Genomic DNA, 23,455 nt, shown 5'->3' with positions numbered 1-23,455 from the left:
ATTTCATATTTCCCAATTTGCCCTTTAAGAATAGGTATCTCCCCTCTGGGTCGGTCAGTCGGTCTTCGATCTCAAATCTTACTGACTTTTCAAAACCAATCGCTACTCCTCTGGAGTGTGCTGATGGGGAATCTCCATAGAACCACATTGGAAATTGATGAGATGATAAACTTATCCCGGAGCTACTAGTAATGTAGGTTTCTTGAAGGCATATAACTTTTCCCCCCATAAATTGTAGTTCTTTATTGATTTTGTACCTTTTTTCACTTGTGTTTAATCCCCTTACATTGTATGTTATCACGTTAATAAGGACCATTGGTATCTATTATTTTATTGCTTCACACACACCGACCCAGAGTGGGTCCACCCCTTCCAGCGGACCAGGAGGACACGAAGGACAAATAAAAAAAAAAAAAAAAAAAAAAGGAAACACAACGCCCCGAACCCCCTTCCCCCCTCCCTCCCTCTCCCCCAACTCTGCCACTGCAGGCGTTGGTAGGGGGTCTCTCCCCCCCAATGTATGTACATGAACCTGACCCTGTCTCTCTGACAGAGTCTATACTTCATGTTTCCTTGGGGGTTCATACCTGGTAGTACCTACCCAATGACGACGGTTCCCTCCCTCCCGCCTCCTCCCCTCCCTTCCCCCTGGATCCCTCGAGCCCTCAACTTTGCTGCCCCCTGTATCTGTTATCTTCCTCTCCATCGTTCCTCCCTTTAGTGCTCCTTCTCTGCCATCTTGGCTTTCTTTGGGGGGAGTGTGTATCTATCTCCTCCTGCCAACCGGGTAGCGGGGGGGGAGTAATCTCTAGGTTCTCACAAAACCTTCTTAGGTCCTCCGGGAAGCGAAGTACCGCCGAGCGGCCGTCTCTTCGCCCCCCCAAACACGCTGGGAAACCCCACTGATAAGAGATGCCCGCAGCGGTCATAACTTCTGTTAGGGGTTTTAGGAGTCTTCTTCTCCTCAATGTTTCTGGGGCTAAGTCTGAAAATACTCGCAGTTCTGTACCCTCAAAGGGGATCCCTGAAACTGCCCTCAATTTTTCCATTATTTGCCCCTTCTCCTCTACATAGTGGAACCTCACTATCACATCTCGTGTTGCTTCCCTGCTTACTCCTCCCCGGTCTGCTATCCTGTGAACCCTATCTAGTTTTATGTTCTCAGTTGGGTCTCTTTGTAATAATGGGTTGAAAACCTGCTGCACTATTTTACTCAGCTCTGTGGCGCCATATTTTTCAGGGATACCTTTAATGCGTACATTCTTCCTCCTGCTCCTATTCTCCTGATCTTCTAGTTTGTAAAGGAGGGACCTATTTGTTCTCCGTAGGTTCTGCACCTGTTCTGCTATCTCCTCTATTCTCAACTCCTGGTTGTCCATTCTCTCTTCAACCTCCTCTACCCTCTCCAGAACTCTGCCTATATCTGCCCGTACTCCCGCTATTTCTGTCTTTAAAGCCGCCTCCATTTTTGCAAACATTTCTCCCAACATCTCTTTTATTGGGGCGGGATCCACTTGGGGATTGGGTCGCGGGGTCTCTTCCTCAGGGATGGGTTCTCCCATTGCTCTCTCCCCCCCTTTCTCCCCTTGGCCTCTGTGCGAGCTTTGGGTTATACTGTCTACTCGGGCCTGACCTCCTTCCTCCTCCCTGTTTTGGGCTTTCCTGCCCCTCCTCCAACATGCTGGTGTTCACATTATTACATGCCATATATCTCTGTATCCCACCGGGACTGGATATCGGGGGGGCACTTTTACCTGATTTTGTCTTCCCCCTCATTTTCCCACCTCCTTTGCTTACACACAAATATACAAAAATATCGTTGTACACCTGCGATAAACCCAAGAGAAAAATACAAAAATCTATGTATAGTGTTCTTCCCCGTCAACCTATGTGGACTGACGGAGTTGTCCCTTGGAGGGGTCTCCAGGCGCACCCTGAAGAGGCTTGATACCTTCTTACTCTTCTGAGGCAATAAGTTGGCGAAGGGTGCACATAACAAAACAAGGAGAGAAGGAAAAGAGAATAAAAAATAAAAATAAAGGAGGGGACAAGGGGGTATATTTATCCCCGTCGAAACTCAGTCATACACTTGGAAAAAGTCACGTTGATCAACCCGCTACTAGGGGAGGTAAACCTCTATTTCTTACGGTCCTTTCAAATGGATCCTTCAGCCCCAAAAGTGGCCCTTATTTAGCGTCAACCTGTGCTCTCCTCACTTACATCAGGATATACAAAAATGTCCGAATAAACCTTCCATGTACCCCCTAGGGATGTACAGGCATAGAAAGGAAGTTTTCTTTCCAGACACTCGGGCTGGGATGGTGTGGTTATCTCCGGAGGGGATCGAATGGCATAGGTAGATAGTCTATATCCAGGTGGGTCAAGTCTTGGGGGGTTAATATACAGAATGGTCTCGGCTGATGTCTTGCTACTACCTAAAAGGGGTTTAGATCCTACTCACTCTTCTGAGGCAAGGTTTTGGAGAGATAAACTCGAGAGGAGGTAAGGGGATATGCGTATCTCAGATAAAACTTTTCCCCCCTCCTGAAAGAGAAAGAGGCCCTCTGGTCACCGACTGCCAGGCCAGGTACCGGCACTCGAACTCCACTCTCCCACAGTTCATAAAGAGTCACTTCTACTTCCATGTAGTTTTTTCTTAACATTCAGGTAGGGGGAGTACCTTCATTCTTGGGGGGGGGGGGGGGGGGGTCTGGTCTGGTCGGGGAATCGTATGTAGACCTTCTATGAATGTTCACCCTCCATCATCCACCCATATATTTCCAGGACGGTCTATAGAGTTTCAGAGATAATCACAATGCTTATTTTGCTTGCTTTGTAGCTGAAATACCTTTTGCACTTTACCGTCTAAAGGGCTATGGTAATTTGAATCTCAATAATTTGGGGGATGACAGAACCCTTTTCCCCTCTTAATGAACAGACATGCCAATCCAGGTCAGCCAATTTACATCTTATCACTTCAGATCCCCTGCAATCATTTCTATATCAGTCCTTTTTCAGTAGGATCCTTATGCAGCAATGTATGGCAGTTTACTCACTTCATGTCAGGTTCCTGCTCCATCCCCCTACCCCGTCCGGTACCTTTACGCTCAGACTCCGTCCCGCATTGCTTCCGGTTGCTGGGTCCTTGGCTGACACTCGGCCTGTTGATGTTACCCGTTTGGGGTCCGACCAGTTGATCCCCGGGCCGTCTGCTGAGCTGTCAGGCTGTTTCCCCCCTTTGCTCTGGTCAGGCACGGCTTCGGGTTACCATGTCTCGGCTCTCTCTCTAGCGTCTATAGCGTCTGCCGTGCAGCTTGCGGGTCTTCCTCGTGTCCAAGCCTCGATCTCGGGCCCGGCGTCGGCGCTCCACTCATACGTCGGCGTCTGTCATAGGCTACGTCTTCCCGCGGGGATCCAGTGGGTCATTCGTTCGGAGGAAGGAGGCGGATGCGGAGAACGTCCTCACCGCGCGCCTACGTCATGGTACTCCACCCCCCTGTGATCCCCATGATTGTTAGTGTGAGAGCAACAGTTATAACACTGGAACTCCTCTGTAACTCAAAACAGGTAACCAAATAGACCTTTTGAAATGTCACCAATTAAGATTTTTAAGTGCCAAAGTTGGTCACTATTCCAGAAGCCGGCGCAATTTTGAAGCGTGACATGTTTGGTATCAAGTTACTTGGCGTAACATTAGCTTTCACAATCTAGAAAAAAATTGGGGTAACTTTTTACTGTTTGTTTTTTTTTTTTTCTCAGTGTATTTCCCCAAAAATTTGCATTTGTAAGACCGCCACTCAAATATGGTGTGACTAAGTATTGCAATGACCGCCATTTTATTCCCTAGGATGTCTGAAAAAATATATATCTTTGGGGGTTCTAAGTAATCAGTAAATGGCATATCTCAAAACGAGGCTCAGGGCTGAAGTGGTTAAAAAAATAAAAATGAATAACATTTTGGCTTTAGATGTACTTGAAATCATTCTTTTACAGACATCTCCTTTTCAGTTCTTAATTTATTTCCACAGTTCCGAGTTGTGCACCTCCAAATGCTATTACAAATGGATCATTTAGCCCCGTAAAGGGAGAATATGCTTACCAAGACGTTGTAACATACAAGTGCAATGAAGCAAAATTTGCACTCATAGGACAAACTTCTGTATCCTGCACCTCTCATGGAAATTGGAGTTCTGATGCCCCTAAGTGTGTTGGTCAGTACATTTTGCATGGTGTTTTCACTTCCACAAAAAGTAAATGTTAGCAAGTACTTTAGTTACTGCATTTCACAACACAAGTGTTGTTTGAAAATCATTAGAAGGTAGTGGTAATGTACATACTGTATTTATCGGCGTATAACACGTGCCAGTGTGTAACACGCACCTCAAGTTTAGGAGGGAAGTTTAAGGGGAAAAAAACTTGCATTTAAATGCCCATCAGTGCAGCCTTGGGTGAATTTAAAATTGGCGTCGGTGAGATCGCAGGTACTGGGCGGAGCCGAGATACATAGCCGAGTGCATTCAGCTCCTCTTGGCTCCACTCAGTCACGCCCAGTCCCGCCATTGGACCTGTGTTGTGTTCATCATAGGGCGTGACTGTGAGCGGAGCCAAGAAGAGCTGAGTACACTCGGCTATGTGTATCTCGGCAGCGATCACTCTGCTCACAATCAGCAGAGATCGACTGGGATCGGTCGGGATCGACGTATAGCACACCCACGATTTTCTCCTGATTTTAAGGGGAAAAAGGTGCGTGTTATACGCCGATAAATAGTGTTTGATTTAGTATTTAAAGCCTAACTTCAGTCTTGCACAGTTGTACAGGCTAGTGTCTCCTTAGCGGGACTCTTAGCTGAGAGCGTCTCTCTCATACAGCCCAGAGCCTGCACTGACCCTTCCCCTTCCCTTCACCCCCAACAGTGGCGGAATGCCAGTGCCCAGACGCAAGTGCATCCTTTGCGACCCTGGTAGTTACACCACTGTGTGGGTATTACCTTTAGGCAGTCTGCTGACTGATACCTTCTTAAGGCATTTTGATATTTCTCTAAGAGCCAGCTCACTGCTTGCATTAGGGCTCTAGAGAGGAATACAAAGGTAAGGTGCTGTGATGTTTTAGGTAATCTATGTGCATAACCTTGATGACCCCTTCCACCAGCCATGATCTGGCTGCATTACATATAGAAGCGCAGAAACCCAGTGATTGTCACTGGGTCTAACCTAAGGTAATGAAAATAATCTGGTTTTAAAAATATCCTAAGAATGTTTATAGGTGTGAAAGGAGGAATCCGGGAAGAGGAAGGCAAAATAAAAGCAGAATAATCTCCTAGTTGGTGGAATAATCTCCTAGTAAGTGGAAGTCTGGGCTAATACTATTTAAGCTTAAACCTGCTCCCACCCCCTATTCTAAGTCCTATACTAATTATCCTGTAAAGGCGAGATGTTCATAGTTACCAAATATAAAGGCGCTGGTCACATGATCAGCTCCCAGCAGTGGCTTCAGGGGAGAGGAGGGACAGGAGGCAAGGCATGCCCCATTCTATTGATGACATCACCGCCCAGGCCCTGCAGCTGTTGTTGCTGCTCTCTTCTCTCCCCTGAAGCTGGCTGCTGGGGAGATCACATGACAGGGCTGGAGCGCCCTTAGATTAGGTAAGTATACATATTTTCCTTTACAAGATAGCAGTGGTGGCTGGTGAAGTTTTAGAATGGGGGGGCACCAGACCTGCCCTTCTTTTTGACCCCTCCCACTTGGTGAAAATGGGTGTGGTTTTAGCGAAATGATGGGCGTGGCTCTAAGGTGGTGTAGTTAGTGTCTGAGATGAACGAGGGATGGAGGGAGAGGGGGATGGAGGGACAGCTGGCCCAGATCCTACACAACAATAGAAATATGTGTATTCTAGAAAGTTTAACAATCAGCAGATAAACATATTTCAAACACCTGGTGTTAGCACTTCAATCATCCCGACACCATCGTTGTTATGGTGTCAGGATGATTGAAGCGCATTATTTCTATTATAACATTGTAATATAAAATTAAATCATTCAACTCACCATAATGCAGAATCAGTGGGAGCCCTGAGCGTGTCACTAGCCACGTCGCCTGCCACCAGTTGCCCCCAGCGGAGTCCCTCCTTGCATGCAGCGGCATGCGTCCCCGCCAAGTTGCAGTGGCGAGAGGTCCGTACTTTCATACTTCCTGGTTCCTCTCTCCTGGGCGCAATTGGAGAGCAGGAAGTGACATCTCAGATGTCAATCAAACTGCCCGGCCATAGTAATATATACTACAGACGGGCGGAAGCTACTCTGCACTCCACAAAGCGGCATTCGAACACAATGCACTTAAGGACCTTCTCTTTTTTTTTTTTTTTTTTTTTTTGGACTGGTGCCCCAGCACTCACTATGGACGGGCTGCCCCTGCAAGATAGGCTGAGATCAGACTGGGTTGGTCGCAGTGTTTTGGAAGTCTTCACTTTGCGCTGAAAAAGGAAATTGGACATCTGGGGACCCTGATGTCTTCTATAGAGGAGCTGTAATCGCTGGTATATACTGTTACCAGGACACCCCTATACACCAACCATGCAGACACACACTATATACAAATATAAAATATTATGTGTATTTACTACACATTTTATGTATTCCCATATACATTAGAGTATTAAGAATATTTTGGGAGCTTCTTCACACCTTTCTGGTCTCTAGTGATGCATTACTACACGTGCAATATAGTACAATATTTCATGTGTTGCATCAAAGCCAAATGTCATTTAATCCCCTTCCTGTAAGCCCTGAATATTAAGACTGTACCCCTCCCCCTTCACCAGGGAATTGTAGGTGAAGGCTATAGAGAGATAATGCTCCCCTGTGGCATTTACAGTGCATCTGGAAAGTATTCACAGCGCTTCACTTTTTCCACATTTTATGTTACAGCCTTATTCCAAAATGGATTAAATGTAGTATTTTCCATTTTGAAATAAGGCTGTAACATAACAATTTGGAAAAAGTGAGGCACTGTGAATACTTTCCGGATGCACTGTAGTAGGATCCCCCCACTTCTGAAGGAAGAAGACAAAAATAACGTGACATCACTGTACTAGACCAAAGACACCTGAAAATGGTATGTTTCTTGAAGGGGCAGCAAGGAAGGGAATCTAAGCCCAAAAACTAGCTGCCAGTGCAGAGCAAATGACCTAAAAAGGTACTTGCACTTTTTTTTTCCCAGCAAAGCATTGCCCTGCAATGCATCATACTGTACATGCCATGCTTTTCTGGGAAAAAAAGTGCAAGTGCTGTGAATGCCACAGGGAGCATTAGCTCTCTATAGCAGGGGTCTCAAACTCAAATTACCTGAGGGCCACATGACAAGCTTTCATATCCCATGGGGGCCGCATGCAAACTTTCCTTTCATGTCCCCCTCGGATCTACAGCGGCTGCACTTTCAAGTACACCTGCAGTGCAATGTGGATTTGCCTTTAGTAAATAACCCCCATGTGTGTATTTGTGTGCTGAGCTTACAGTTCCCCTTCTGAGAACTATTAACCCCCAGCACCGATGTCAGAAAACGCATTATTAATCCCAGCACTGATGTCAGCAAAACGCATTATTAACCCATCATTACCCCCACACTGCACAAATACCCCAGCCACCCCACTGAGGACTTGCCTCAGTGTGATGGCTCACTCACCTCTCCTCCTGTCAGCTCCTGGCTTACACACGCCTAGTGACAGGGCACCCAGAAAAGGACCCAATCTCCCATCCTGAGGTGGCAGCAGGAGCGATCACCAGTGCATAGGTGGGCGGGGCGATGGGCATATCCTTTCTCCGCTCCTTCCTCCGCTCTGTTCTCTCTCTGGGCTGCAGCAGTGTGCAGCAGAGAGGACACAGGAGACCGAGACAAAGCTCTTTGCACCACAGAGCTCCCCCTCTGTGGTGCAAACCCGTCCAGGATCGCCACTGCGGGCCATTTATAACCAGTCCGTGGGCCGCAAATGGCCCGCGGGCCGGTACTTTGAGACCCCTGCTCTATAGCCTTCACCTATAAGTGAAGCCAGAATTAAGATTTGTAAGGTTTTTTGTTTTTCTTTGATGCTACTCTTTTGTTTACAGTTCTGTCAATTTACAATCTTAAACATTACTGGACACAAAAAACTTTTTGCAGGAACATAGTTGTTTGTTATTATGCTTTCAGGAGGTCGCTGGCAGAACACTGGCAATGCAAAGCTATAGGACAGCCCAGTATATTTCCTCCCACTCCCAGCATGCTTCATTTATTTTTTTGTTAGCATCTTTTCTCTGCTTTGAGACATGAAAATAATTCCTTTTTTTTTCTTTGACTAATAAGGTATTTTTCTGCTAGTTGCTGGGGAGCCACTGGTGCTCAATTTTGCTCTTCGGGTTTTTATATTCCGTAAAAGCTTCATTGTAAAATGTTTTATTTTTAAGATATCTTAATCTCAAAAGCAGGAAGCACAATATACATTCAACGAATAAATTTTTGGTAAACCTGTTCACTTACTTGGTAACACAAATTGCTAATCAGCCAATTACATAGCAGCAACTCAATGCATTTAGGCATCTAGATGTGGGGAATGCAACTTGCTGAATATCAAAAAGAGCATCAGAGTGGATTTAAGCGACATTGAACGTGGCACAGTTATTGGTGCCAGACGGGCTGGTCTGAGTATTTTGAAAACTGCCTTTCTACTGAGATTTTCATGCACCATATCTAGGGTTTACAGAGAATGGCGAAAAAGAGAAGATATCCAGTGAGCGGCAGTTGTGTGGATGAAAAATGGCTTTTTGATGTTGGAGGGGAGTGGGCAGTTTGAGTTTGATAGAAAGGCAACAGTAACTCAAATAACTATTTTTAGAACCAAGGTATGCAGAATACGATCTCTAAATGTACAACACATTGAACCTTGAAGCAGATGGGCTACAGCAGCAGAAGACCACACCGGGTACCGCTCCTGTCAGCTAAGAACAGGAAACTGAGGCTACAATTTGCACAGGGCACACCAAAATTGGACAATAGAAGATTGGAAAATATTGCCTGGTCTGAGTCTCGATTTCAGCTGTGTCATTTAGATGGTAGGGTTAGAATTTGGTGTAAACATGAAAGCATTGATCCATCCATCCATCGACATGCTCCTCAGGCGCCAGGGGCGACCGATGAGCGCAAAGCTCCGGGGCACACATATGACTGGACTACCGATGTCCTTGGCAGTGTGCCGTGGCCAGCAGCCACCCCGTACTGCTCAGGAGTGGGTCTGTGAGGGGATGTCCCCAGCTCGTGCGGATGGCAAGTACAGCTCTTCCTGCCTTGGCACGATTGAGCAGCTGGGCATTCCCTGGGAGGGGGGTCCCTCTCCTCTCCCTATTCCCCCCCCCCCCTTTTTTTTCTCTGTTCATTTACTGTGTACAGTTGTTTGTCAGCCATTTTCTGTGTGCCTCAGTGGAAAGCCTGGTCGGCGGACATTTTCTTTGTGATGGTCCCTTTATACAGGGCGCCCATTTTGTTGTGGCTCGGTGCATTTTTTATCCTCAGCGCTGGTCCCTGCTGCTCAGATCGGTGCGTTTTTTTGCTCAGGACACCTGGAAGCTAATACTGGACACACACCTGTAACTGAACAGTGCAGCACTCGGTTGGGGTGAGGAGTCCTGCAGTGGGGGGTCCCTCAGTCTGTAGCATCTAGGAGGGTGGGATTGTGCACCTGTCCTATGTCCCCAAGGGTGGCAGACAGGGTGGGTCAGCATGGCTTCAGAAACTGGTGTTTCTTCCCCAAAACTCCCTGCAATTGCAACTGGCTCGTCTGCAAACAGTGCAGTGCCTTTGGACGCTTTGCCGGCGGTCTTTGAAAAGATCGTTGCCAGGGTGGAGGCGGTTTGCGGGCGCAAAGGTGGTAAAAAGCGGCCCCTGGCCCCCCCATCCTCCGAGAGCTCTGACGCAGACTCGTGCCCCGTACACCTATTATGGTGTTTCCAAGTTCATATACAAGGAATGGGGAAGCCTGCAACGGACCTTCTTGGTCCCTGAAAGAATTAGCAGTGCTCTACCCCTTTGAGGAGAGCCTTCTTAAAAAATGGTCAGCTCCTCCGGTCGTGGACCCCCCAGTATCCAGGTTAAACAAAGTAACCACAATCCCGGTAGAGGGGACTCCTGCATTTAAGGACCCTACCGACAGGAAGGCCGAGGCAGTGGCCCGTTCCTTGTTTACGGTTGTGGGGTCAGCAATACGACCAGTACTGGTTGCACACTTACTAAATAGGCAAAACTTTTGCACTGTGAATTGGAGAAGCAGCAGGCTACTCCTGTCTGCGTGGAACTAGCAGACCAGTTAGTGCACGGCCTTAAGTACGTTTGTGACGTGGCCCTGGATCCGCTTCCTTTGCTCTCCAGGGCTTCAGTGTCAGCAGTGGTGCTGCGGCACCTGATTTGGCTAAAATGCTGGTCTGCGGACCAAGCATCTAAAGCATCTAAAAAAAGCCTTGAAGGATCGACCCTTCCTTGGTGAGCGGCTTTTTGGAGCCTCGTTGGATGACCTTATTAAGAATGTCACAGGTGGGAAGAGCACCTTGCCCCCAACAGGCCAGGAAGACTAAGAAGCCATGCCGCAGGCAAGGGCCCTCATTTTCCACTCGTGAGGATTTTTCGTCCGTCCGTGACTTTGGCTAAACGCTTCCAGTCCGATAGGAGAACCTCCTGAGAGGCAAAAGCGTCCCTGGACCCTCAAGCCTAACAAGGGGGGGTCGCCTTTGGGAGTTTGCAGCTCGTGGGCCTCTCGGCTGTCTGACTAATGGGTCTGCGAACTGATTTCATCTGAGTACAAGATAGTTCCTCTTTTGGCCACCAAACATTCTTTCCCTCCAGCATCCCCTTACTCCCTGCTCGCCGGGAGGCCCTGTTGGGGGGCAGTAAGGGACCTGCTAAACCGCGTAGTGATAGTGCCTGTTCCAGACTCGGAAAGGTTTCAGGGGTTCTACTCAAGTCTGTAGTCCCCAAAAAGAAAGGGATACGTACAATCTTTGACCTAAAAGCCCCCAATTGTTTTGTAAAAGTACAGAGGTTCAGAATGAAATCGGTTCGCTCAGTTGTCGCTGCACTCCTTCAAGGGGACTCCCTGGCGGACATCCAGGATGCATAACTGCACATACCCATATGCATCAGGTTTCTGCAATTTGCATTAGGGGAAGCCCACTACCAGTTTGTGGCTCTATTTTGGCTTGGCATCAGCACCCCGAGTCTTTACCAAGGCATTGGCTCCAATTTTGGCATTGCTGCGACAACACGGGATCGCAATCGTGGGTTACCTAGACTATCTCCAGAGAGCAGCTTCCCCCTCAGAATTGGAGGATGGGGCAAACCCTGCAGTAATTTGGGTGGCTGTTGAACCTCAGTCGGTACTTATGCTGACTGAGCGCCTGGAGTACCTAGGCTTACTGCTGGACTCCGTAGAAGCGAGAGTGTTTCTCCCTTCAGACAAACTGCAGACTCTCAGAACCGCGGTGAAGCTGTTGATGAACCACAGGTGGTCGTCGCTGCGCTTCTGCATGAGTCCTGGGCCTCAAGGTGGCCTCATTCGAGGCGGTACCGTACGCACAGTTTCACACCAGAGTCTTGCAGAAGGAGATATTGCCAAAATGGGACAAATCTGTTATCCCTGGATCGTCCGATTCGGGTGAGCCATTTAATAAGGGACTCCCTGCTCTAGAGGCTGAGATCCCTGGCACTTCGGTCCGGGAAGTCGTTCCTACCTATGCATTGGACAGTGATCACAATGGATGCCAGTCTGACCGGCTGGGGTGGAGTACTGGGTGTACAGTCGACCCAGGGCCTTTGGTTGGGGGAGGAATCAATGTGCTCAAGCTCCACACGATCAGTCTATGCCTCTCCACACAAGACTAAGCCCTTGTACACAGTCGGAGAATCCGTCGGAATGTGTCCTATCAGACCGTGTTGTCGGATAATTCGACTGTGTGTTATGCATCGGACTGATTCCGTCGAATATCCATCGGACCCAATTTTCCAACTTGTTGGAAATATTTTCCGACCAACTGGTTCGATTGGACATACTCCGATCATGTGTAGAGAATTTTGATCGGACCAAGTGCCACACATGCTCAGATCAAATTCCTACATCAAAGCTATTGGCTACTAGCCTGAACGTAGTCCCATCGTAATGAAATTACATCATCACGTTCTGAATGATCGGATTTTTCGACAACTTAGTCCGACCGTGTGTATGCAACAGTTTCGGACAAAATCCGATGGATTTGGTTGTCGAAATCTCTGACCGTGTGTACAGGGGCTAAGAGGGCATCCGATCAGTATCCAGTCAGACAATGCCACAGTGGTGGCATATGTCAACCATCGAGGAACAAGAAGCTCGGCTGCAGCACGGGAGGTCGCTCACATCCTTCAGTGGGCAGAGTGACATGTACCGACCCTGTCGGCCATTTACATCCCAGAAGTAGAAAACTGGCAGGTGGACTATCTCTAAGTCGCCAGATGCTGGACCCAGGAGAATGGGCGTTGCATCTGGAGGTTTTCAGGCTGCTGTGCCTGCAGTGGGGCACACCAGACGTGGATCTCTTGGCCTCCCGACTTAAGCGGAAGTTGCCGAGATTCGTATCCAGGACAAGAGATCCTTGGGCGGACGCATTGGCTCCATGTGGTCAGTTACGACTGATCTACGCTTTTCCTCCGCTAAAACTGTTACCACGTCTGCTCCGCAGAGTTGAGGCCGAGGGGATTCCAGTGATACTCATTGCCCCAGATTGGCCTTGGCATCCCTGGTACGCCTGGTTGCGGATGCTCCCTGGTGACTTCCGATGCAAGAAGACCTTCTTTCTCAAGGTCCGATTCTCCATCCTGCTTTACCATTGCTGGTTATAACGGCGTAAATATTGAGAGCCAGGTGCTAAGGAACCGGGGCCTGTCGAACTCGTGATTTCAACTATGTTAAAAGCTTGGAAATCTTCTCGGAAGATATACCATCGTGCCTGGAAGGCCTATATCTCCATGTGTGAGGAGATGGGGTGGTGTCCGCGCACTTATTCTGGTTCCAGGATCCTGCTGTTCCTACAGTGAGGAGTAAACCAGAAATTGGCTTTAAGCACCATTTAAGGGACAGATATCAGCTTTGGCTGTTTTTTCCCCAACGACCCCTGGCGTCTCACTCTAGTGAGCACTTTTGTACAAGGGGTCCGGCATGTAGTCCCTGCATGTAGTGCATCCACCCTCGCCACCCCCCCTGCCCCGGATCTGAACCTGGTGCTGTCGCCGCTTCTGAAACCGCCATTTGAGAACATCAAGGAAATTCCCTTGTTGACTCTTTCTCCGAAAGTGGTCTTCCTAGTGGCCATTACATCGGCCAGGAGGCTTTCGGAACTGGCGGCCTTGTCTTCCAAGATGCGCTATCTGGTTAGCCACAAGGATAAGGTGGTGCTGCGTCCGCAACCTTCTTTTCTGCCGAAGGTGGTTTCGGCTTTTCACCTCAATGAAGATTGTTACCATCTCTGTGTCCTAAACAGACACATCCTAAAGAGGTAGCCCTTCATTCCCTGGACTTTGTCCGGGCTCTAAGGGTATTTGTCTGCCACTGCTCCATTTCAGAAGTCAGAATCTGTTTGTTTCAGTAGCTGGTCCGAAAAAAGGGATGGCGGTCTTGGCCACCATTTTCAGGTGGATCAGACAGATTGTGGTCCAGACCTACACCTTCAAGGAGCAGGTGCCCCTTCAAGGAGTAGTCCATCTTGTCCATGGGGATATATCTCCACCTACCGCCGCCGCTCAAATACGGTATGAGAAAGTATTGCAATTAACCGCCATTTTATTCCCTGTCCATAGGCGGTGCTGTGTACTTTTCTGCCTAATGTCCTACTCCTGTAGGTTTAGTCCCTAGGATGTCTGAAAAAATATATATGTTTGGGGGTTCTAAGTAATCGGTAAACAGCGAATCTCAAAACGAGGCTCGAGACTCGGGCTGAAGTAATTAAAAATGTTTTTGCTTTAGATGTAATTGAAATCATTCTTTTACAGACATCTCCTTTTCAGTTCTTAATTTATTTCCACAGTTCCGAGTTGTGCACCTCCAAATGCTATTACAAATGGATCATTTAGCCCCGTAAAGGGAGAATATGCTTACCAAGACGTTGTAACATACAAGTGCAATGAAGCAAAATTTGCACTCATAGGACAAACTTCTGTATCCTGCACCTCTCATGGAAATTGGAGTTCTGATGCCCCTAAGTGTGTTGGTCAGTACATTTTTGCTTAGACCTAAAAAGTGCAGCGCTATATAAATTTGCATATGTGAACGAAATGAATCGGGGAACGAAATCGCCATGTGACAAAACTCCTATAAAAGAATAGTGATAAATGTAAAACAAATAGAATTGATTAAGAAGTGTTCATAAAGGAAAGTCCCAACAAAATTTGGTCCTGAGTGAAAAGGAAATCCAAGGACCGCAAATGTGACGCCTAAGATATGATCACATTGCTTACCAGAAGGCCAGTGACCACCCTTAATTGATTTCACTGCAGTGATTTTCTCGCGGTTCCAAACAGAGCTTCAGCAAGTCAGAGCCTGCTTCCTTTACTGGCTGGAGGACATCCATCATATGCTTTCATCCCTACCCTCTGTCCCTGGCCTGCCCCTTTAATTCATTGGATTTAAGTTCTTTAAATCGTGAAGGCTCAGCATCAAGTGTGGGGAGTGTGAAAGACTAGAGCTGAATGATCAAATTCAGCTGCTTACCTTCATACTTCGCAGTGCACACAGGAGCGGAGGGAGGAAGGAGCAGATAGTCTCTCTCTCTCTCTCTCTCTCTCTCTCTCTCTCTCTCCTCTCCCATTTGTAGGAGAGAAGGGGAACTGTAAGTGCAGGCTCTGAGCTATATGAGAGTAGACTCTTTCAGCTCAGAGCCCTGCGGCAAGCAACCCCGAGAGTGGCTGAACGCCAGGGCTCGGTCGCAAGGGTGACCCTGGTAGTTCCACCACAGTTTGGGCGTTACCTTAGGCAGTCTGCTGGCTGACACCTTATCAAGGCATTTTGAGATTTGTCTACATTTTCCCCAAGAACGAGCTCACTGCTTGCATCAGGGCTTAGGGCTCTTGAGAGGCATACAAACGCAAGGTGCTGTGATGCTTTTTTTAGGTAAAGAACCATGTTGGCTCCTCCCACCAGCCTTGATCTGCCTGCATTACATATAGAAGCAAAAAAAAAAAGTGATTATCACTGGGTCTAAAATAAGGTAATGAAAATAACATGGTTTTAAAAATATAAGCATGTTTATATGTCGGAAAGGAGGAATCGGGGGGAAGAGGGGGCAAAGGAAAAATAACAGAATCATTTTCTAAAAGTGGAAGTCCAGGCTAATACTATCCAAGCTTAAACCTGCTCCCACCCCCTTTCTAAGCCCTATACTATTTATCCTGTAAGATGTGCATGACACATACCGAATAATATAAGGGCGCTAGTCACATGATCATCTCCCAGCAGTGCCTTCAGGGGAGAGGAGGGACAGCAGATAAGGCATGCCCCAAAGTAATTCTATTGGTGACATCACCGCCCAGGCCCTGCAGCCATTGTTGCTGTTCTCTTCTCTACCCTGAAGCTGGCTGCTGGGCAGATCACATGACCGGGCTGGAATGCCCTTAGATTAGGTAAGTATACATATTTTCCTTTACAAGATGGTTGGAGCTTAGACTGAGGTGGTCACAGATTTTTTTTGGAAGCCTGGACTTCCACTTTAATTTATTCAGCACAAAGTCAAGGCAAAGAGGAGCTGTAATCACTAGTATATACTGTTATATACTGTTACCAGGAACAGAGCAGCTGTTGGGAATCACAGGGCAATGGACAGCCTACCCGATGAGGCCCCCCCCTTTCTATCCTAGCACATTTCTACCCCCAAATCCCCCCCCCCCCCCGCCAGCACAAATCCTCTTCAATCCCCTTCAAATTCCCCAAAATCCTTCGATTTACAATCCCCACAAATCCCTCCTCCTAGCACAACCCCCTCTAAGTTAGTCTTTCCAGCACAAATTCTTCCTCCCTACCAAAATTCCCCCCCCCCCCCACCCCCCAACACAAGCATCCCTCTCCTGGTTCAACCCTCCACCTCCTCCTAGCACATATCCCCCCTCCCTAAATCTCCATCACTTTTCCCAACACAGATGGCTGTCCGTCCCCCCTCCCCCAATTTACAGAGGGAAGCCACTAATAGCCAGCAGGGTGTGTGTTGTGTTCTGTCCTGTCAGAAGGGAAATCGCCTACAGTATACAGGACATGAGACTGGATCTTGCTGTAAATCGCATCACACTGTACACACAGTGCCCCTATCTCCTCCAGGGCTGCTCTTCTTCCGGCAGCAGGAAATGTGGATAGGGGGTGCTGTGTGTATACAGTGCAATGTGATCTACAGTAACAGCAATCCGCGGTCTCATGTGCTGTATAGTGGTATGCTCTTCTGACAGGAAGGAGAGCACAACACAGTGCACATGTCTCCTCTCTGCTCCAGCCTCCAGTCTCCTTGTCCTGGCTGTGAGTGCGGATGGGGAAAGGAGCTCAGCGGCAGATGGCCAGGCTCACCAACCCCTCATGTCTCTGACCCAGCAGCTAACAGCCGGCGGGAGGCAGAGGAGGAGAAACCTGAGTGAGACACAGAGGGCATTGTTCTCCACCAATCCTCCTGCTGTCCAGGGCCCCTCTGTGTGCCGGGCCCCCTGTCCCCCCGCCCCTTATCAGCGGCCTTGACCAGGAAACTTGTCTCCCCCTGGTGATAGTAATTATTGTAAGTGAAGCAAAAAAATAAAAAGTAAAATAATATTATTTAAATGCACCCCTATACACAAACAGTGCAGGCACACATACAAAACCTTATGATGCATATTTACTACACATATTATGTATCCCCACATACATTAGAGTATTAAGAATATTTTGGGTACTTCTTCACACCTTTCTGGTCTCTAGTGATGCATTACTACACGTACAATATTTCATGTGTTGCATCAAAGCCAAATGTCGTTTAATCCCCTTCCTGTAAGCCCTGAAAATTAAGACTGTACCCCTCCCCCCCCCTCCTCACTGGCTGCCTCCTCCTAATTTTACGTTCCTGTGTCCCCCTAGCTCCGGCCACCATGTTCAGTGTTCAGTGCCCTGTGATTTGGCGTATGGGGGTCATGCGAGGCGTAGGGCTGGCCTGTGGTTGCTCCTGAAGTCCCAACTCCGCACATGACCCCCCATATGCCCAATCACAGTTTGCCAGACACTGAACATGGCAGCACGGGGAGATGAGAAAAAATATGAGCCACCGTGGCCCTCCGTCCCCGTGCAAAACAATATAAAAATCATATGAAATTATATAATTTGTACATTGAGCCCTTGTGCTTTGCGTCAATGTAGTGTCACTGGTGCTAGCCGACCTACAGCAGTAAAGGTCAGACACAGATCATCTCTGCAGCTGATCTGTGACATAGGGGCTAATGGGTTTTATACTGTACTAGTCGAAGGGACTCATTGAGTGCTAAAAGTCCACGCCTTAGGGGGTACAAATTACTTGCCTTTCCCTGGGCGCTGACAACCCACGCTACGCCACTGTAGAGAGCTACTGCTCCCTGTGGCATTTAGTAGAATCCCCCCCGCTGCTAAGACACCCAAAAAATGTATTTTTCTTGAGGTGGGATAGGGGGCAGCAAGGAAGTGAACCTGAGCCCAAAAATTAGCTGGCAGTGCAGAATAAATGACAAAAAAGGTACTTGCACTTGTTTTTTTTTGTTTTTTTTTTCAGTGAGCCACGAAGCATGGCATGTACAGTATAATGCATTGCAGGGCAGATTTGTTGTCACCCTGTAAAAAGCCTCAAGTGTGTTTTTTATTTTTTATTTTTTTATTATTATAATGGTAAATATAGGAAGACTTTGACTCCTTTCACACTGTGCCGTCGGCGGTGAAGCAGCACTATTTTTATCCCACGCTTTACTGTCGGTTTAGCGACGCTATTCGGCCGCTAGCGGGGCAGATTTAACCCTCCGCTAGCGGTCGAAAAGGGGTTAAATCCACCCCCAAAACACTGGCGGTATCGCAGCACTGCCCCATTGATTTCAATGGGGAGCAGCGGAGGAGCTGTGAGTTCACCGCTCCAAAGAAGCTGCAGGCAGGACTTTTTCTGACGCCCTGCAAGCGCACCGCTCCAGTGTGTAAGCCCTCGGGCTTTCATACTGGAGTGATTGGAGCAGCTGATTTAGGGTGGTTTGCAGGCACTATTGTTAACAATCTAGCTCCTGCAAAACCCTCCAGTGTAAAAGGGGTCTTTGGTTTTTTTCCACTTGTTTCTGTAAACGTACAATTTCTTAATCAAACATTACGGGACACAGAAGAGTGTTTTTTTCAGGAACATTGGGTTATTGTGCTGCCTTCAGGAGCTCAGACACTGGCAATGCAAAACTATAGGACAGCCCAGTATATTTCTTCCCACTCCCAGCATGCCTCATTTTTTTGTTAGTGTCCTCAGTAAAATGGGCATCTTTTCTGTGCGTTAAGATGAGCAAACGATTTACTTTTATTTTTGTTCACACCTATGCATTTTTAATTCCATTGAACATGGTTTCCTATAGTACACGTTCACATCTATGCGTTTTTCAGCTGGTGCATGTTTTTTTGGAAAGGGTCAGGGACTTATTTTTTCCCACAGCAGATTGCGTTTTGCGTGTAATAGACTTCAATGAACCCATATAAAAAAATGCAAGTGTTGCGTTTTACATGTGTTTTGCATGTTGCTTTTTCTTTAACACACTGTGTATAGATGGTTGCTAATGAGTGGGCCGGGAAGCCAGCTTCCGTGTCCTTCACAGCAGACGAGTTATCAGCAGGGTTCCCTTCTGACAGCTGAATGTTAAAAAAAAAATGATTGCCGGAAAAAAAAAAATCTGGGGAAAAACTGTGTGGTCCCCCCACCTTATGTGCCCCCCCCCCACCCACCTTATCCAAACCAAGCCCTTCAGGTCTGGTATGGATGTGAAGGGAAACCCCATGCCAAAAAATAAAAATTGTCCTGGAAATCCATACCAGACCCCATATGCGAATGAGCGCCCCCTCCTTAACCATACCAGGATACATGCCCTCAACATGGAGGGGGGGGGGGGTGCTTTGGGGCAGGGAGAAATTGTTGTGGACATTTTTTAGCGTGAGGTGTGGATCCTCTGATGGCCCAATCTTCCCTCCTGCCTAGGTTCTTTTCCCAAACCTTACAGGTCTGTCCTGAGTTTTGCCGGTTGAGACTAAAATTGGAATTTGTAAATGGCAGATTTGATGTTGTGCTTTGGCATCCTCAGAGCAGAGAGATTCAAAAGAAGTAGGATGTCATGAATGAGCCAAAACGGACAAGAAGTACTGAATTAGAAAGTAGGACTAAGATGGGAAGGTCCTTATGTTTGAGATCTCAATGAACGTAGCTAGTTTCAGCATTTTTTAGACAAAATGCTTCGGTATCGTTGGAGTGGCACCATTCCAGAGCCATGATTGCTCGGTTCATGCCAGGTGGGTAAGCTGGATTATAATTAAAGTGGAACTTTACCCATAACAACGTGATGAACATATTGGGCTCCATTCACTAAAGCAGATTGCATGCAGTATTTAGGTGTCTGGAGAAATTTTCCCTAAATATCTATCATATGCAATCCTGAAACTGTCAATTCATTTGTTGAAGGCTGCCATTTTGCTGAAGCCCAGAGCCACTGAGCAGCAGTAAATCTTTAGGCTGTCAGCAGATTGGCCTCTACATTTTCTGCGTGGTACTGAAAATTAGAGCTCAAATGAGCATGTGCAGAGCTGGGTGAGACTGTTACTGGATTTTAAATAGTATAGTCACTTATTTTTAATGTTGTACATGTTTACCTGCAAAGCAGTCAGCATGAAGTGATCTAGCAGGATTACATTTCTACTATGTTCATTGATGGACACAGCTCTTCTGAATCTTGACCTTAGGAATATATTGCCACCTACAGGAGTAGGACTCTAGGCAGAAAAGAATACAGCACCGCCTATAGGCAGTCCCTCCTGGCATATAACTCCCCTGCTATAGTCATTCCAGCTTTTCTGTCTAGTGTTAAGGAGTAAAAACCTGGTTCCCTGCTTGGACCTGTGGTTCCATAGCCTTTTCTCCTTTTTCCTGGGACTCTTTTCCTGCGGAGATCTTTAACCACCTCAATACAGTGCACTTACACCCCCTTCCTGACCAGACCAATTTTCAGCTTTCAGCGCTCTCACAGTTTGAATGACAATTACTCAGTCATCCTACACTGTATCCATATGAAACTTGCGTCCTTTTTTCCACACAAATAGAGCTTTCTTTTAGTGGTATTTAATCACTAGTGGGTTTTTTATTTTTTGTGCTATTAATAAAATAAAACGTAAATTTTGTGAAAAAAATGCCTTTTTCTTCGTTTCTGTCATAAATTTTTGCTAATTAGTAATTTTTCTTCATAAATTTTGGCCAAAATTTATACTGCTACATATCTTTGGTAAAAATAATCCACATTAGTATATATTATTTGGTCTTTGTGAAAGTTATAGAGTCTACAAACTATGGTGCCAATCACTGAAAATTGATCACTTCTCATCAGGCCTTCAGTACATCAGGTGTACCTCATTTCTTGAGACACTAACAAGTCAGGAAAGTACAAATACCCCCCAAATGACCCCTTTTTACAAAGTAGACATCCCAAGGTATTAAGTAAGTAGCATGGTGAGTTTTTTTAAGTTGTCATTTTTTCCCACAATTCTTTGCAAAATGAAGATTTTTTATTATTTTTTACTAAATTGTCATATTATCAGGTTATTTCTCACACACAGCATATGTATACAACAAATTACACCCCAAAATACATTCTGCTACTCTTCCCGAGTACGGCGATACCACATGTGTAGGACTTTTACACAGCCTGGCCACATACAGAGCACTAACATTGATGTAGTATCTTCAGACGTTCTACGAGCAAAAATTACGCATCTCATTTGTCAACCACCTATTACACTTTTGAAGGCCCTGGAGTACCAGGACAATGGAATTTCCCATATTACCCCATTTTGGAAAGCAAACACCCCAACGTATAATCTGTGAGGCATAATGAGTCTTTTGAACGGTTCATTTTTTTTCCAGAAGTTTTTGGAATATGTGGAAAAAAATTAAAACGCATTTTTTTTTTTTACACAAAATTGTCAATTTATAAGATATTTCTAACACATAGCATGTATATAGCAAAAATTACACCCCAAAATACATTCTGCTACTCCTCCCGAGTATGGCGATACCACATGTGTAGGACTTTTACACAGCCTGGCCACATAGAGAGGCCGAACATTGAAGTAGTACGTTCAGGCGTTCTAGGAGCATAAATGACACATCTCATTTCATTCCTACCCATCACACTTTTGAAGGTCCTGGACCACCAGGACAGTGAAATTACCCACAAAATGACCCCATTTTGGAAAGCAAACACCCCAACGTATATTCTATGAGACATGGGCTGCAAATAGGTACTCTGGTACTCTGATGGTCTGGTGACAGGTACTCTGGTACTCTGATGGTCTGGTGACAGGTACTCGGGTACTCTGATGGTCTGGTGACAGGTACTCGGGTACTCGGGTACTCTGGTGGCAGGTACTCGGGTACTCTGGTGGCAGGTACTCGGGTACTCTGGTGGCAGGTACTCGGGTACTCTGGTGGCAGGTACTCGGGTACTCTGGTGGCAGGTACTCGGGTACTCTGGTGGCAGGTACTCGGGTACTCTGATGGCCTGCTGACAGGTACTCGGGTACTCTGATGGCCTGCTGACAGGTACTCGGGTACTCTGATGGCCTGCTGACAGGTACTCGGGTACTCTGATGGCCTGCTGACAGGTACTCGGGTACTCTGATGGCCTGCTGACAGGTACTCGGGTACTCTGATGGCCTGCTGACAGGTACTCGGGTACTCTGATGGCCTGCTGACAGGTACTCGGGTACTCTGATGGCCTGCTGACAGGTACTCGGGTACTCTGATGGCCTGGTGACAGGTACTCGGGTACTCTGATGGCCTGCTGACAGGTACTCTGATGGATTGGTGACTGGTATTTGGGTACTCTGAAGGGCGGTGACAGGTACTCATATGGACTGTGACAGGTACTCGGGTACTCAGATGGACTGTGACAGGTACTCTGGTACACAGATGGACTGGAGCAGGTACCCGGGTACTCAGATGGGCTGTGACAGGTACTCGGGTACCCTGATGGACTGACAGGTACTCGGTACTCTAATGGCCTGTGACAGGTACTCGGTACTCTAATGGCCTGTGACAGGTACTCAGTACTCTAATGGCCTGTGACAGGTACTCTGTACTCTAATGGCCTGTGACAGGTACTCGGTACTCTAATGGCCTGTGACAGGTACTCTAATGGCCTGTGACAGGTACTCGGTACTCTAATGGACTGTGACAGGTACTCGGGTACCCTGATGGACTGTGACAGGTACTCGGTACTCTAATGGACTGTGACAGGTACTTGGGTACCCTGATGGGCCGTGACAAGTACTCGGGTACCCTGATGGGCCGTGACAGGTACTCGGGTACCCTGATGGGCCGTGACAGGTACTCGGGTACCCTGATGGGCCGTGACAGGTAGTCCGGTACCCTGATGGGCCGTGACAGGTACTCCGGTACCCTGATGGGCCGTGACAGGTACTCCGGTACCCTGATGGGCCGTGACAGGTACTCCGGTACTCTGATGGGCTGTGACAGGTACTCCGGTACTCTGATGGGCTGTGACAGGTACTCGGGTACTCTGATGGGCTGGGACAGGTACTCGGGTACTCTGATGGGCTGGGACAGGTACTCGGGTACTCTGATGGGCTGGGACAGGTACTCGGGTACTCTGATGGGCTGGGACAGGTACTCGGGTACTCTGATGGGCTGGGACAGGTACTCGGGTACTCTGATGGGCTGGGACAGGTACTCGGGTACTCTGATGGGCTGGGACAGGTACTCGGGTACTCTGATGGGCTGGGACAGGTACTCGGGTACTCTGATGGGCTGGGACAGGTACTCGGGTACTCTGATGGGCTGGGACAGGTACTCGGGTACTCTGATGGGCTGGGACAGGTACTCGGGTACTCTGATGGGCTGGGACAGGTACTCGGGTACTCTGATGGGCTGGGACAGGTACTCGGGTACTCTGATGGGCTGGGACAGGTACTCGGGTACTCTGATGGGCTGGGACAGGTACTCGGGTACTCTGATGGGCTGGGACAGGTACTCGGGTACTCTGATGGGCTGGGACAGGTACTCGGGTACTCTGATGGGCTGCGACAGGTACTCGGGTACTCTGATGGGCTGCGACAGGTACTCGGGTACTCTGATGGGCTGCGACAGGTACTCGGGTACTCTGATGGGCTGCGACAGGTACTCGGGTACTCTGATGGGCTGC

General features: G+C 47.6%; 1 protein-coding gene across 1 annotated transcript in view; it reads left to right on the top strand.

Moving 5' to 3' along the window:
* The window catches only part of LOC143984131 (C4b-binding protein alpha chain-like), a gene marked incomplete in the record, with an annotated part of 258,170 nt that overhangs the window by 210,301 nt on the left and 24,414 nt on the right, over window positions 1-23,455 (top strand). Inside the window, 2 exon segments of the mRNA XM_077484441.1 lie at window positions 4,029-4,211; window positions 14,068-14,250. Of these exon segments, the coding sequence (XP_077340567.1) occupies window positions 4,029-4,211; window positions 14,068-14,250 (366 nt within the window).

This window comes from Lithobates pipiens, unplaced genomic scaffold, assembly GCF_037356315.1.
Source record: "Lithobates pipiens isolate NorthernLeopardFrog02 unplaced genomic scaffold, aLitPip1_a1.2 Scaffold_16, whole genome shotgun sequence".
Taxonomy (NCBI): Eukaryota; Metazoa; Chordata; class Amphibia; order Anura; family Ranidae; genus Lithobates; species Lithobates pipiens.
This window is presented reverse-complemented; position numbering and strand designations above follow the sequence as displayed.